This window comes from Schistocerca serialis, chromosome 7 (assembly GCF_023864345.2).
Source record: "Schistocerca serialis cubense isolate TAMUIC-IGC-003099 chromosome 7, iqSchSeri2.2, whole genome shotgun sequence".
Lineage (NCBI taxonomy): Eukaryota > Metazoa > Arthropoda > Insecta > Orthoptera > Acrididae > Schistocerca > Schistocerca serialis.
Window position 1 is genome coordinate 570,795,845 of NC_064644.1, and position 14,425 is coordinate 570,810,269.

General features: G+C 42.8%; 1 protein-coding gene across 1 annotated transcript in view; it reads right to left on the minus strand.

Moving 5' to 3' along the window:
* The window catches only part of LOC126413257 (myrosinase 1-like), a 109,373-nt gene that overhangs the window by 67,079 nt on the left and 27,869 nt on the right, over positions 1–14,425 (minus strand). The window contains exon 3 of the mRNA XM_050083158.1: positions 3,964–4,097. Coding sequence (XP_049939115.1) covers positions 3,964–4,097 — 134 coding nt within the window. The remainder of the gene's footprint in view (positions 1–3,963; positions 4,098–14,425) is intronic.

Sequence of the window (14,425 nt, forward strand, 5' to 3'; positions counted from 1 at the left end):
GCCTTCCAGGTCGCCTTTTCTATGGAGTGTGAGTTTTTCGCTGGCATATAGTGCTTCGGGCTTGATTACTGTATTGTAGTGTCGTATTTTCGAGTGAATGGAGAGACACTTTTTATTGTAGATGTTGTGGGTTTTCCAGTATGCTCTTTTCAGTTTTTGCAGTCGAACTTTTTGTGCAGTTTTCTCTCCCCCTGTGGGTTCTAGGACCTCGCCTAAGTATTTAAAGAATGGAACTCTCTCAATTTGTCCATATTTTGTAGTCAGTTTTTGAGTTTCAAATTTTGAGCAGATGAATTTGGTTTTTTGGAAGGAAATTTGGAGCCCAACTTTTTCGGCGCATTCTTTGAGAATGTCTATCTGTTTAATTGCTGTGGTCTCGTTTTCTGCTAGAATGGCCACGTCATCTGCAAATGCCAGACATGAAATTTTAATACCATCTTTAGATCTTCCTAGTTGTATAGGCTTCCAGTAATTTTGATTCTTCAGTTCTTTTTCCCATTCTCGGATGACTTTGTCTAAGACAAGGTTGAAGAGGAGTGGAGACAAGCCGTCACCTTGTCTGACGCCGGTTTTGATCAGGAAGGGCTCTGATATTTCACCCAGGAATTTTATTTTAGAAGTTGTGTTTGTGAGCGTTTCTTTGATAAGGTTTAGGGTTTTCGGATCGAGTCCTAGCTCCTCAAGGATAATAAAGAGAGATTGCGTATCGATTGAATCATAAGCCTTTGCGAAATCAATAAAGGAACAAATGATCGGACTGTTTCTGACTGCTTTGTATTTTAGTGTTGTCTTCAAATTTAAAATTTGTTCTGCACAGGATCGGTGAGGGCGAAAGCCAGCTTGGTATTCACCAGGGGTGTTTTGTGTTCTTTTTAATGGGATCAGTTCTTTTGCCTTCTTTGTAATTTTTGTTCGAAATTTTTCCCAAGAGTCAGCTGGTTCCTTTTCGCACTCCTCCTTCAGATTGGTTTCTTTGATTGTTCGTGTGTCAAATTTCATCATGTGTGTTTTCTTCGGATAGAATTTTTTTGGGGTGAATTTCACTTTAATGCGTGTTAAGTAGTGGTCTGAGTCAATGTTCGCCCATCTGCGGACTTGGACATCATGGATCTCTTTCTGTACGAAATAGGAGATGGCAATGTGGTCAATCTGATATTCGCCGATCTCTTGTATGGGGGACCTCCAGGTCTTTTGTTTTCTAGGTTTTTTTCTCAAAGATGTAGACATTATTTTTAGATTATTTTGTTCGCATAGTTCAATAAATCTCAGTCCGTTTCTGTTGGTGAATCTGTGTGCTGGATATTTTCCTACAGTTTTTTGGTGTTCTTTCTCTCTGCCAATTTGTGCATTGAAATCTCCCATTAAAATTTTGATATCATCCCGGGGAATTTTGGCCATGACATCTTCAAGTTTAGTCCAGAATTTTTCAGTTTGTAGTTGGCGTTTTTTGTTGTCTATGTTTGTGGGTTCATGAACATATATCAATGTGTATTTCTTGTTGGCGCACTGGATACGCATGGTCATGAGGCGATTATTTATGGAAGAGACCTCTCTAATTGAGCCTAATATATTTCTGTGCACCGCAAATGCCATGCCCGGGAGTGGCGCACCATTGGCAATTCGTTTGTCAGTCTTGCTCTTGAAGATGCGATAGTTTCCATAGTCTATTGTATTTTCATCCGTGAATCTAGTTTCTTGTAACGCTAAGATCTTAAGTTTTTGTTGGTCTAGCTCTGTTACTAAGGTGGTTGGTAGAGGTAGCACCTTTGCTTGGGGTTGACTCAGTACTGGTCCTCACCACCCCAGGGATGAGCTGAGGAGGTATGCAAGACCTTTGCCTCTGAGGAAGCTACGTCCAAGACCGTCCGTGCGTGGTGAAGAGCCACATCCTACACGAGGTGACCCTGTTAAGGCAGAACACGGCGGATCTATAGGAGAAAACCTTGAAAAAAAATCTCACATTCCAATTCCTCAATGCGTCTGTACTCGAGTCGAGCGGCAGCGAGGTCAGCGTCTGTCCATCTAGTAGGTGCGGCTGTATTATATGCTCCAGGAACTGACAATCCCTGGTTCTAAACACCCAGTGGAAACACTGGACCAAAACTTACAAGCTATCATGATTCGTGAGAGTAATGACAGAATTATCCCAGGTGGTAACCAAACCACTCGTCGACAGACGACAACTGGGTTTCTGGGGAACCCGGGCCATCACGATCAGAGTTCTCAAGCAAACTTCGTCCCAAGGTTCCCATGTACATTGGTACCTTTAACATTCAGACCCTAATTCAACCTGGAAAATTACACAACTTAGTAATAGTATATATATATATATATATGTGTGTATATATATCTATATATATGGGCGCATATATATATATATATATATATATATATATATATATATATATATATGTATACATATGTGTGTGTGTGTGTGTGTGTGTGTGTGTGTGTGTGATTGATAGAGAGAAAGAAGGGGAGTAAAACTGAGAGAGTGAGCGAGGGAGAGAGAGAGAGAGAGAGAGAGAGAGAGAGATTTTGTGTGTGTTTGTGTGTATGTGTGTGTGTGTGTGAGAGAGAGAGAGAGAGAGAGAGGGGGGGGGGGCTGAAAATAGTTAAATCTCAATAAAGAAATAGCTTAAGACACTCATGTATATGGTCAGGAAATTGCTAATGTACCACTGGGAAAGTGTACTATAATTGGAAAATTGACTTATTTGGTGCATCGCTGTCCATGTTTTACATTAATGACGAGGTATAAAATTTTTTACACATGATACACTTATCATCTATAACGAAATACTATAACAAAAAAGTTGTATAGATTGTCCAGTCAGTTTTTGACAAGAATTCAAAATGATGCAATGTTTGGCTACGTGCTTTAAATGTTCTGTAATGTAAAATTGTGGACTTGGCGAAACTCAGAAAAATAATATCCATGACTGCAAGATCACAGACACAACTGGAAAGATTTCAATACATATATTCAATCTACTCAAGAGTATGGCACCTATACCAAGTGGGACTATCACAGAGAAACAAAGACATGCTGTAAGTAGGCTGTATATGTTTTTTTATTGGTAACGCCACGTAGCGCTCTGTATGAAAATCACTGGCTGTGCTGTGTGCAGTCTGAGGCTGGTCGGCATTGTTGCAATATTCGCTATTGTAGCGTTGGGCAGTTGGCTGTTAACAGCGCATAGTGTTGCGCAGTTGGAGGTGAGCCGCCAGCAGTGGTGGATGTGGGGAAGTGAGATGGCGGAATTTTGAGAGCGGACGATCTGGACGTGTGTCCATCAGAAAGAGTAAATTTGTAATATTGGATATCATGGACTGATACATATATTATGACTTTTGAACACTATTAAGGTAAATACATTGTTTGTTCTCTATCAAAATCTTTCTTTTGCTCACTATGCGTACCAGTAGCTAGTGCCTTGAGTACTTTGAATCTTTTATTTAGCTGGCAGTAGTGACGCTCGCTGTATTGCATTAGTTCGAGTAACGAAGATTTTTGTGAGGTAAGTGATTTGTGAAACGTATAGGTTAATTTAGTCAGGGCCATTCTCTTGTAGGGATTATTGAAAGTCAGATTGAGTTTCGCTAAAAAATATTGTGTGTCAGTTTAAGCACAGTCATGTATAATTTTTCTAAGGGGACGTTTAAATGCAAAGGAGGGCAGCACTAGTGACCACAGATTTGCTTCAACCGTGGGAGAGTTCCACGACGATGCCGAGAGACCTGGACTCGCTGACGCTTAAAGGGAGACGCCAAAAAGGCCGCAAAGCCTTCTTGCAAAGTTTTGAAGTGAGAAATATAGGAGTGTTCGGAGAGTCCAGACGTATCAGTCCCGCAGGAACAGCGGAGAACAGAGCAGACTAATTGCAGCGTGCGCAGTGGAACGGGAAGTGCCCCCCGGCCACGAACTCCTCAGTGCTTCACAGAGCGGTCGCAGGCACTCACGTTGAGTCCGACCAGCGCCTGCACGTCCTCGCTGAAATGGTGGTAGGAGTCGGCCGCCACGTCGCCGTTCTGGCCGTCGGCGGTCAGGTTGGGTTGGGAGTGCAGCATGTAGTCCCAGATGCTGACGCCCTTGCCTGCAACACGCACACACCACTCGTATTCACCACATCGGAGAAGAGCTTCTGACAATGCTGTGGGGAACACACTCTGAAATCTGGAGCTGAGAGGGTCTAAATACGTGGAACGGAAGTTTGTGTAAGTTCAACTTACACAGAAATCACAATGCGCTTAGAAGAGTCGAAAGACATGGAAGGGAAGCAGTTTGTGACATGGGAAAGAAACAGGAGTGTAATCTATTACCCATGTTACTCAATGTGAACACTGAGGAACCACTAAAAGAACCAAGTAGAAACTTTAAAAAGGAAACTGAAGTTTAGGTAGAAGAAATACATGTGACATTGTAATTCTGTCAGAGATGAAAATGACTTGAAAAATCTATTGAACGAGATGCACAGTGTCTTAAAAAAGTTATAAGACGAAGATAACACAGTAAAATACAGAGAATGTACTTCAATTAAATCAGTCGATACTGACTGAAGTAGATTAGGAACTGTAGTAGACTCTTTTTTACTTGAACAGCAAAATAGCTGACATGGGCGAAGTATAGAGGGTATAATATGCAAACTGGCAGTAGCTGCAAAAGCTTGTATGACAAGAGAATTACGCAAGGGTTTGGAAGAGTCCTTAGATTTATAAAGAGAAAAATGTTGTTACGGGTTTGAAAAAATTGTTTATTCACCAACATATTCCTCCTTGAGCTCAACACATTCATGGAATCTTTGTTCCAGCTTCTTTAACCCACGAAAAAGTATCGATTGTCCTGCAAACCACTCATTCGCAACTTTTAACGATTTCTCAGTGTTCAGAAATGGTCTTTGCAGTGACGCGTGCGCGTACTTTCAGAATGCCTTGTATGTGTGTGTGTGTGCTCGGCCTCAGTTCTCTACGTGTATTGCTACAGCTCTTTGTGTTCGTAACTAGTTCCTGCTAAATGTTACTTAAATATTATGGTCAACTTGTTAATGCTTCCGTGAAATAAAGTTATGTTCAGTTAAATTACTTAAATATTGTGTAAAAGTTGTTAATGATTCTATGGAATAAAGTTGCGTTGTCTACGTATGGTACTTGTACCTGAAAACAACACTATTGGCGACGAGTCTAATCCTGTTGTCGCGGCGATTTCTGTTGAGTTTGCTCTTCCGTTTATTCTCACGATGGTGTTGTTGTGGTCTTCAATCCTGAGACTGGTTTGATGCAGCTCTCCATGCTACTCTATCCTGTTCAAGCTTCTTCATCTCACAGTACCTACTGCAGCCGCCATCCGTCTGAATCTGCTTAGTGTATTCAACTCTTGGTCTCCCTCTGCGATTTTTACCTTCCACGCTGCCCTCCAATACTAAATTGCTGATCCCTTGACGCATCAGAACATGTCCTAACAACCGATCCCTTCTTATAGTCAAGTTGTGCCACAAACTCGCCTTCTCCCCAATTCTATTCAGTACCTCCTCATTAGTTATGTGATCTACCCATCTAATCTTCAGCATTCTTCTGTAGCACCACATTTCGAAAGCTTCTATTCTCTTCTTGTCTAAACTATTTATCGTCCATGTTTCACTTCCAGACATGGCTACACTACATACAAATACTTTCAGAAACGACTTCCTGACACTTAAATCAATACTCGATGTTAACAAATTTCTCTTCTTCAGATACGCTTTACTTGCCTTTGCCAGCCTACATTTTATATCCTCTCTACTTCGACCATCATCATTTATTTTCCTCCCCAAATAGCAAAACTCCTTTACTGCTTTAAGCGTCGCATTTCCTAATCTAATTCCCTCAGCATCACCGGATTTAATTCGACCACATTCCATCTTTGCTTTGTTTTTGTTGATATTCATCTTATATCTTCCTTTCCAGACACTGTCCATTCCGTTCAGCTGCTCTTCCAGGTCCTTTGCTGTCTATGACAGAATTACAATGTTATCGGCAAACCTCAAAGTTTTTATATCTTCTCCATGGATTTTAATTCCTACTCCAAATTTTTCTTTTGTTTCCTTTACTGCTTGCTCAATATACAGATTGTATAACATCGGGGAGAGGCTACAACCCTGTCTCACTCCCTTCCCAACCACTGCTTCCCTTTCATGTCCCTCGACTCTTATAACTGCCATCTGGTTTCTGTACAAATTGTAAATAGCCTTTCGCTCCCTGTATTTTACCCCTACCATCTTCAGAATTTGAAAGAGAGTATTCCAATCAACATGGTAATAAGCTTTCTCTAAGTCTACAAATGCTAGAAACGTAGGTTTGCCTTTTCTTAATCGAGCTTCTATGATAAATCGTAGGGTCAGTATTGCCTCACGTGTTCCAACATTTCTACAGAATCCAGGTCCCATCTCCTCAAATTCCCAACTTTTTGCAGTTTCTTCAGTTTTAATCTACAGTTCATAAGCAATAGATTGTGCTGGGAGTCCACATCTGCCCCTGGAAATGTCTTACAATTTAAAACTTGGTTCCTGAATCTCTGTCTTACCATTATATAATCTATCTGAGACCTTCTAATCTCTCCAGGATTCTTCCATGTATACAACCTTCTTTTATGATTCTTGATCCAAGTGTTAGCTATGATTAAGTTATGCTCTGTGCAAAATTCTACCAGTCGGCTTCCTCTTTCATTCCTTAATCCTATTCCATATGCATCTCTTCCTTCTCTTCCTTTTCCTACTATCGAGTTCCAGTCACCCATGACAATTAAATTATCATCTCACTTCAATATGTGAATAATTTCTTTTATCTCATCATACATTTCATCAATCTCTTCATCATCTGCGGAGGTAGTTGGCATATAAACTTGTATTACTGTAGTAGGCGTGGGATTCGTATCTGTCTTGGCCACAATAATGCGTTCACTATGCTGTTTGTAGTAGCTTACCCGCATTCCTATTTTCCTATTCATTATTAAACCTACTCCTGCATTATCCCTATTTGATTTGGTATTTATAACCCTGTATTCACCTGACCAAAAGTCTTGTTCCTCCTGCCTCCGAACTTCACTAATTCCCACTATATCTAACTTTAACCTATCCATTTCCCTTTTTAAATTTTCTACCTGCCCGATTACGGGATCTGACATTCCACGCTCCTATCCGTAGAACGCCAGTTTTCTCTGTTTTGGTAACGACGTCCTCCTGAGTAGTCCCCGTCCTGAGATCCGAATGGGGGACTATTTTACCTCCTGAATATTTTACCCAAGAGGACGCCATCATCATTTAACTATACAGTAAAGCTGCATGCCCTCGGAAAAAAATTACGGCTGTAGTTTCCCCTTGCTTTCAGCCGTTCGCAGTACCAGAACAGCAAGTCCGTTTTGGTTAGTGTTAGAAGGCCAGATCAGTCATCCAGACTGTTGGCCCTGCAACTACTGAAAAGGCTGCTGCCCGTCAACCACACATTTGTCTGTCCTCTCAACAGATACCCCTCCGTTGTGGTCGCACCTACGGTACGGTATCGCTGAGGGACGCAAGCCACCCGAGCAACGGCTAGGTCCTTGCTTCTTGGGGAGGGGGGTGATGATGGTGTTACGAAGGTCATTTTACGTTGCTTGTCCGAACAGAAAGAATCATTCGTCACGGCGTTGCACCATCAATCACAGAATCACAGGCTCTGGACGATCAAACCCAGATAATTCCGTCACTGGCTTTAAAAAATGGTTCAAATGGCTCTTAGCACTAAGGGACTTAACATCTAAGATGATCAGTCCCCTAGACTTAGAATTACTTAAACCTGATTAGCCTAAGGACATCACACACATCCATGCCCGAGGCAGGATTCGAATCTGCGACTGTAGTAGCAGCGCGGTCCCGGATCTAAGCGCCTAGAACTGCTCGGCCACAGGGTCCAGCAGTCCCTGGCTTTCGTGTAATCTAGTCGGCATGTTCCTCAGTTTGTGTCGCCTGCTGATTTGCCCTCCGCGGCGCCCATCGTTTGTCTCCCTCCCTTTTCTACGTACGATGAGTCCATAGAGGAATGGGACGCGTACAAGGAATATCTGTGACAAGGTTTCAAGCTTTTGGGATCATTGACGCTATTTTGTGTCTTGCACTCTTCCTTTCATTGATATCGCTAAGAATGTATTAAGTTCCATGTCAAGTTGCCCATTTACAAGATCTGTCTTCTTTAACGTTTGACCAAATGTGAGAAGTACTTTTAAAATACCGCCCTAAGCGCACTCTTGTTATTGCATTCCGGTTGAGTTTTACCGCTGTAGGAAGCAACCACATCAGTCCTACCGAGCATGAGCGGCTGAGCTCCGCGGATTAAGTCGCCGTTGTCATTTTATGATCGATGTGAATAAAGAGCCATATGCTGATCAGATGATGAGAGATGCTATAGTTTGTCTAGCTACGGATCGTGAGGTCCGAGAGTGTGTCCTGCAGTGTGAAAATCCACCCATATCCGAGGTTTTAACTATTGCACAGTCGTTCGAGGTGTCGCGAGCTGCAGGTAACCAGGTTGGGTCATGGTGTAAGATATCAGCAATCCAACACTCTCCTCCACAGCTTAACAGCTTAGACAGTTCGCAGGGGGGAGACATGGTTGCGGTGGTCCGCACACGACCACTCTGTCACTCCGGTGTAACAGCCGCACTAACAAAGTAAACAGGCCAGTAAACAGCAACATACGCATTTCATGCTCCCGTCCCGCCCTTATTGTTTCATTAACCAACAGCGCCCAGACTGTCCAAAACACTGAGCTACCTGTCATAATTGCAACAAAAAAGGTCACATTGCTTCTGTTTGTAAAGAAAAAATTCAGTATGGCGATCCTGAAGCGGATCTGGATGTAAAGATTGTATCGTGTAATACTGTTGCGCCAAACAAGCTTTTCACTGATGTTATGGTTTTCCGTAAAGTTATGCACATTCAGATGGGTACATGAGTTACGGTAACATTACAAACTTATATGGCCTTGGGCGTTTGGCCTCGGGCTCCACTCCTCTTCTCTCCTTAGCGCTCGAGGTAGCCGCGCGGTCTTAGATGCCTTGCCACGGTTCGCGCGGCTCCACCTCTCCCCCCCCCCCCCCTCCATCGGAGGTTCGAGTCCTCCGTGGGGCATGGGTGTGTGTGTTGTCCTTAGCGTAAGTTAGTTTAAGTTAAATTAGATAGTGTGTAAGCCTAGGGACATACGACCTCAGCAGTTTGGTCGCATACGAACCTACCACAAATTTCCAAAATTTCTTCTCTCCGTGTCACGAAAGTTAGCAGATTCCTATTCTCTGCCCCAGTGACGCTCACGTCAGTAGTCCGGTCACTAACTTTTCCTGTTGTAGTGTACACAAGTATCTAGAATCTTTTTGGATTAGATGCTTTTAAGTTGTTTGGTTTTACCGTTTTAGGTGAAGTGAATTTAGTATCTCAACAAGTGTCGTATACACAGTTAGATGCGTCATGTTCTGAGGTTTCTTCTTTGTTATCTCCTGGAGTTGACTGCGTCAACAGTTTTCAAGCGTCCATTACCATGAAACCTTCAGCTCGGCCTCATTTATCTGGGCCTCTCCAGTTCCAGTGTCACTCGGGCATTAGATCGCCTCGTGGAATCCGGCGTTGTTCGTCAGCCTATTGCATCAAGTGAAGGGTTAACCACCTTAGTTCTGGTAAATAAACTGTCAGGCCTCTTTACACCTCTGCGACGATTTTAAAGTTTTTGTGAACGTGCAGTCTATTAAAGTGGATACATACCCCATACCGTACCCGGACTAACTCTTTGCAAATTTTATCAGGAGATGAATATTTCTCAAAAATTGACTTGCCTTATGCCTGTTTACAACTCTCTTAAGATGTGGAGTGACAACGCATGTCAGTTCTCAATAATACTTTTGGACTGTACCAATACTTGCGGGTGCCTTTTGAAGTCGCCAGCATTCCCGCTATTTGTCAACGTTTTTGGGAACAACTTGCAGCGTCTGTACCGGCTTGTGAAAACTATTTCAATGATACTGTAGTTTCCGATGCCTTCACAGAGGAACATTTACATAATCTCCGTCGCAGCCTTGTCCAAAATATTTCCACTTGGAGGCTTGCCCACGACGTTAGTGTCCAATAACGGTCTGCAATTTTCAGCACAAGAGTCTGCAGCATTTTGCGATTCCCTTGGTATCTGTGACATCCTCGCCCCGCCGTTCCATCCACAATCTAAAAATAAGGCGGAACGCCATCGTTAACGTTCAAAATTGACATGAACATGTATGTTGCCACCTCTTCATCTGATGTTTCGCGCTGTTTGGAGAGAAGAGGGTGGCGGAGTTACTTCTTGAGCGACATCCGAGGACACTGCTACACCTTCTGTGACTTTCATCTGGACATGAACCTGTGCAGCCAGCGCACCTCTTCCGGTCGATTGTGGCTGTATAGGCGCCGGTTTCGAATGTCACCCTAAATGGATTCCAGCTGTCATCGAGTCTCTGTCACAGTGAATTCTCTGTTTTCTTGCGGCATGTCCACTTCACCCGGAAAATAAAAACCAATATTACAGCCAAGCAATTACTAATGCATGTAACATAAAGAAAAAGGCTTAATGCCAAATCGTCAGAATGAATCTACATTCATTTTAGCTAGGAAAAGCAAAGGACTTCTCAACTCATCTTCGTGTGTGGTGTGTTCAAAAAGTAACAGAAATTTTATAATTCCATGTGATGTGTTAGTCCGATTCGCATGATTTTTTTTTCATTTTTGAGCTGGTAACACGTATGAAAAGTATCTGTACAGTGTTTGCCATATCGGACACTTACATCAAATATGTTCGCAGTTGCGAATAAGGACAATAATCATCTGTAGAATGGAATGACGACAGTGGAAATTAGTGCCGGACCGCAACTCGAACCCGCATTCCAAGCTTGTCACGAGAGGTCGCCTTACCATTTGGCTGACTCACGGTCAGATACAAACCTCCGTATGTTGTCAATATGCATGAATGTCCAAAGGATCTTTGCATCGTAATCAGAATAACGCAGGCACTGCGATATCGTATAGATTACATGTGTTTTCCTAACGTCGTTGGAACTTTATTTCGTTTAAAAATGCATCAGAGAATTTGTATTAAATTTTATCATCGTAACGGCATTGCAGCAAGTTTCTGAGATCTTCCCTACTGATTCTGGTCAATCTGCTGTGGGTAATCCGGCCAGAGTGGCCGAGCGGTTCTAGGCGCTTCAGTCTGAAACCGCGCGACTGCTACGGTCGCAGGTTCGAATCCTGCCTCGGGCATGGATGTGTGTGATGTCCTCAGGTTGGTTAGGTTTAAGTAGTTCTAAGTTCTAGGGGACTGATAACCTCAGATGTTAAGTCCCATAGTGCTCAGAGCCATTTTTTCTTTTTTTTTTTGTTAAGTCCCATAGTGCTCAGAGCCATTTGAACCACTTGCTGTGGGTAAAACATGGATTTACGAGTGGTGTAAGCGTTTCGAAGACTGCCATAAAGATGCTGAAGATAACGAAGGTAATCAGCCGATGAAACCGTGCAAACGGTGAAAGAAATGATTATGAACGATCACCAAGTCATGGTCACAGAAGTCATTTAAGATGCTGGAAAGTCAGCTGGTTCATGTAACGATATTTTTCGGTTCTTTTGTGTATGAAAAGTGTGAAAGCAATTTGTTCGAAGCTGTTGAAATCCGGACAGAAACAGCAGTGAATACAAACAGTTGTTTAGGATCTGCCAGATGAAGTCAACAACGATTCATAGCTGTTAAAACATGTAATCGCAAATGATGAAACATGGGTTTGCGGATATGACGTCAAAACTAAGGCCATATCGTCCGAGTGGAAGCATTCTGGATCACCAGAATCGTAAAAACTTTGACAAGCGCGGTCAAATGTGGTGGTTATGCTCATTGTGTTCTTCGATTTTAACGCTGTAGAGCACCATGAATTCTTTCCACAAGATCGAGCTATCACTAAAAAGTGCTGTCTACAATTCCAAAGTCGTTTGCTTGAAGCAATCCAGCAAACGCCCGCTTTCGTGACAAGACAAATTAATGGCCTTTGCACGTCCACATTACACCTGTGCACACTTCATTGTTGTTCGTGACTTTATGGCCAGAAACAATACTTTGACGATGTCCCAGCTCCCAATTCGTCAAACATGACCCCATGGCACGGGGGGTAAGGCACTCATCTTGACCAAAAATGAACTGACTAACGCAGTCGTTGTGCAGTACAGCACACGCTCTCCCACATTGATTCATTCTTTCCCTCCTCTGTCTTACTGCAGATGACGTTTAACGTTGTCATTTGTACTGGAAATAAAGCACATGGGACTGGCCTATCTGTATCCTTCCGCATCAAGGAAGAACACTGAGACTCTATAATGATTCATCAACTTGACGTCTTGTAAAGATGTCCGTGTGCCATTGCTGATGTAGCACTCAGGTCGCGAATAGGTTGTTTTTGAGTCGAGACTGTAAGAAGATAGTGAGTTGACTAAGAGTCTCAGCTCTACGAAATAACCTGTCAATTTCCAATCTTGGGACGCCATTAGCTTTTCGTTTATTCATAACACACGAAGCTAGTAAAGCCATAAGCTGCTGATAAGATCTTTTACATACATGTGCCTGCAACATCACATGTTTCACAGTCCACTTTAGGAACACTAATAAGTCTTGTACAATAAGTATCTTGGAGAAATTACGCTCATAAACAAGTTACACTCCTTGAAAGTCTCTTCGGGTTTGCTGCCGGATGCTAAAATCAACTTGACTCGATATTTCGGCGATTCAACTGGTCGCCATCTCAGCGAGACTCATCAGCAGAATCAGCATTCTCCTGAAGATGGCGACCAGTTGGATCGCCGAAATATCAAGTCGATTTTAGGATCCGGAAGCAAATCCGAAGAGACTTTCAAGATTTATTACGCCGGGAAAGCCTACGAAGTTACACTCCCACTCTGTACTTTGCACACAGAGTCGCGATTATTAAATATAATTTTATATGATACCCAACGCAGATCTTAATCGTGCGACCGTTGATGCAAACTGTACACTCAACAGCAAAAAAATGTCCATTGTAGATAAAATGCCAGAAAAATCAGACCGTTTGGTAATAGCATTGTGAAATCCGATCCAAAGAGTGACGTCAGACATAGCAAGCGTGTCACTCCTTTGGGAATATCCGACGGTCACACAGTATTCAATTATACTCCTTGAAGTAAGGATTGATTACGGCAGCATGTGGATATCAACGAATATGAGGTACAGAGGCTATAACAGTTGTAGGAACGCGCTTAGAATGGCTTACCATCTACAGATCAGGAATAACTAAGAATGGAAGACCAATTTTACCATCAAATTTTTTTTTTACTAAATCTCTCATCTTGATCTTTTGTTAGTTGAATTGATAGCTTTTCACATTTTAGAAAGAAGATAAGAGCCTCATAATTACCTTGTGCCTCTTGTGGCCTAATTGTTAGCTGCGCCTCGAGCGCTGAGCGGGAAGTCTGTTAGTTTAGGGCCTTATTGCAACGTTGCGCGCGCCTTGACAGTTTTCCCTCAGTCTTATTTGTGTCCTTGTGCGTGTCGTTTCCTCGTTTGGTTCCTACTGTTGGTTGTTGCATGAGTCAGTTGGTAGCGGTGTAGTCCGCTCATAACGTCCGCCATGAGTTCCATGTGTGTTCCAAGAGGAAAAACAGTCAGCTTCAGTTTCGACAAATCCACGAGTTCCGTGCAGCCCGGATCTTTGGAGATACACGAGCAGTCCGTTGATACGATGCGTGTAACATCTGATCAGGTTCGTACTGCCTACTTTGATTCTGATAACTATGTCCTTTTGGTAAAGTTCTTGGATCCACTACAAGTAGATAGGTTGCATTTGCGTCATGGTACTCAAGTTTTCCTTAAGCGTCCTGATCATTCCGTAAGTATGGTGTTTCTGGTTCCGGGAAAGCTTTAAACATCACATGGTCTTTCTTGCTAACGCGGAAGCGCATTATATCAATGTCCGAATATTCAGTCTCAAGCCGGAAGTTGGCGACAGTTTACTGAAGCAGCTATTGCTCCCTTCTGGTGATGTGACGGTTACGCGACGCGAACGCTAGTCCGCTTAACACCAGTTTCAATGTTAGAGCAGAATCTGTTCAGTGGAAATCGTAGTTAAACATAACATTCCTCCCATCTACGGTCGGTGGTTAACGCATTCATACAAGGTATAGTGGGAAAGTGGGGACATGCTTTCTCTTGAATGAAACCAGCTATCTTAGGTCTAATTGCCCATGTCAGTTGTTTGTACTGAAGCCCTCATTCGACCAGCGTCGTAATCTGATGTCGACTGACGTCGTTTCTGCTGCTCAGGAGCAGTTAAGCTGATGGTGCGATAATTCTCGCACTTGTCATCTGTTGCCGCCTTCGGAAT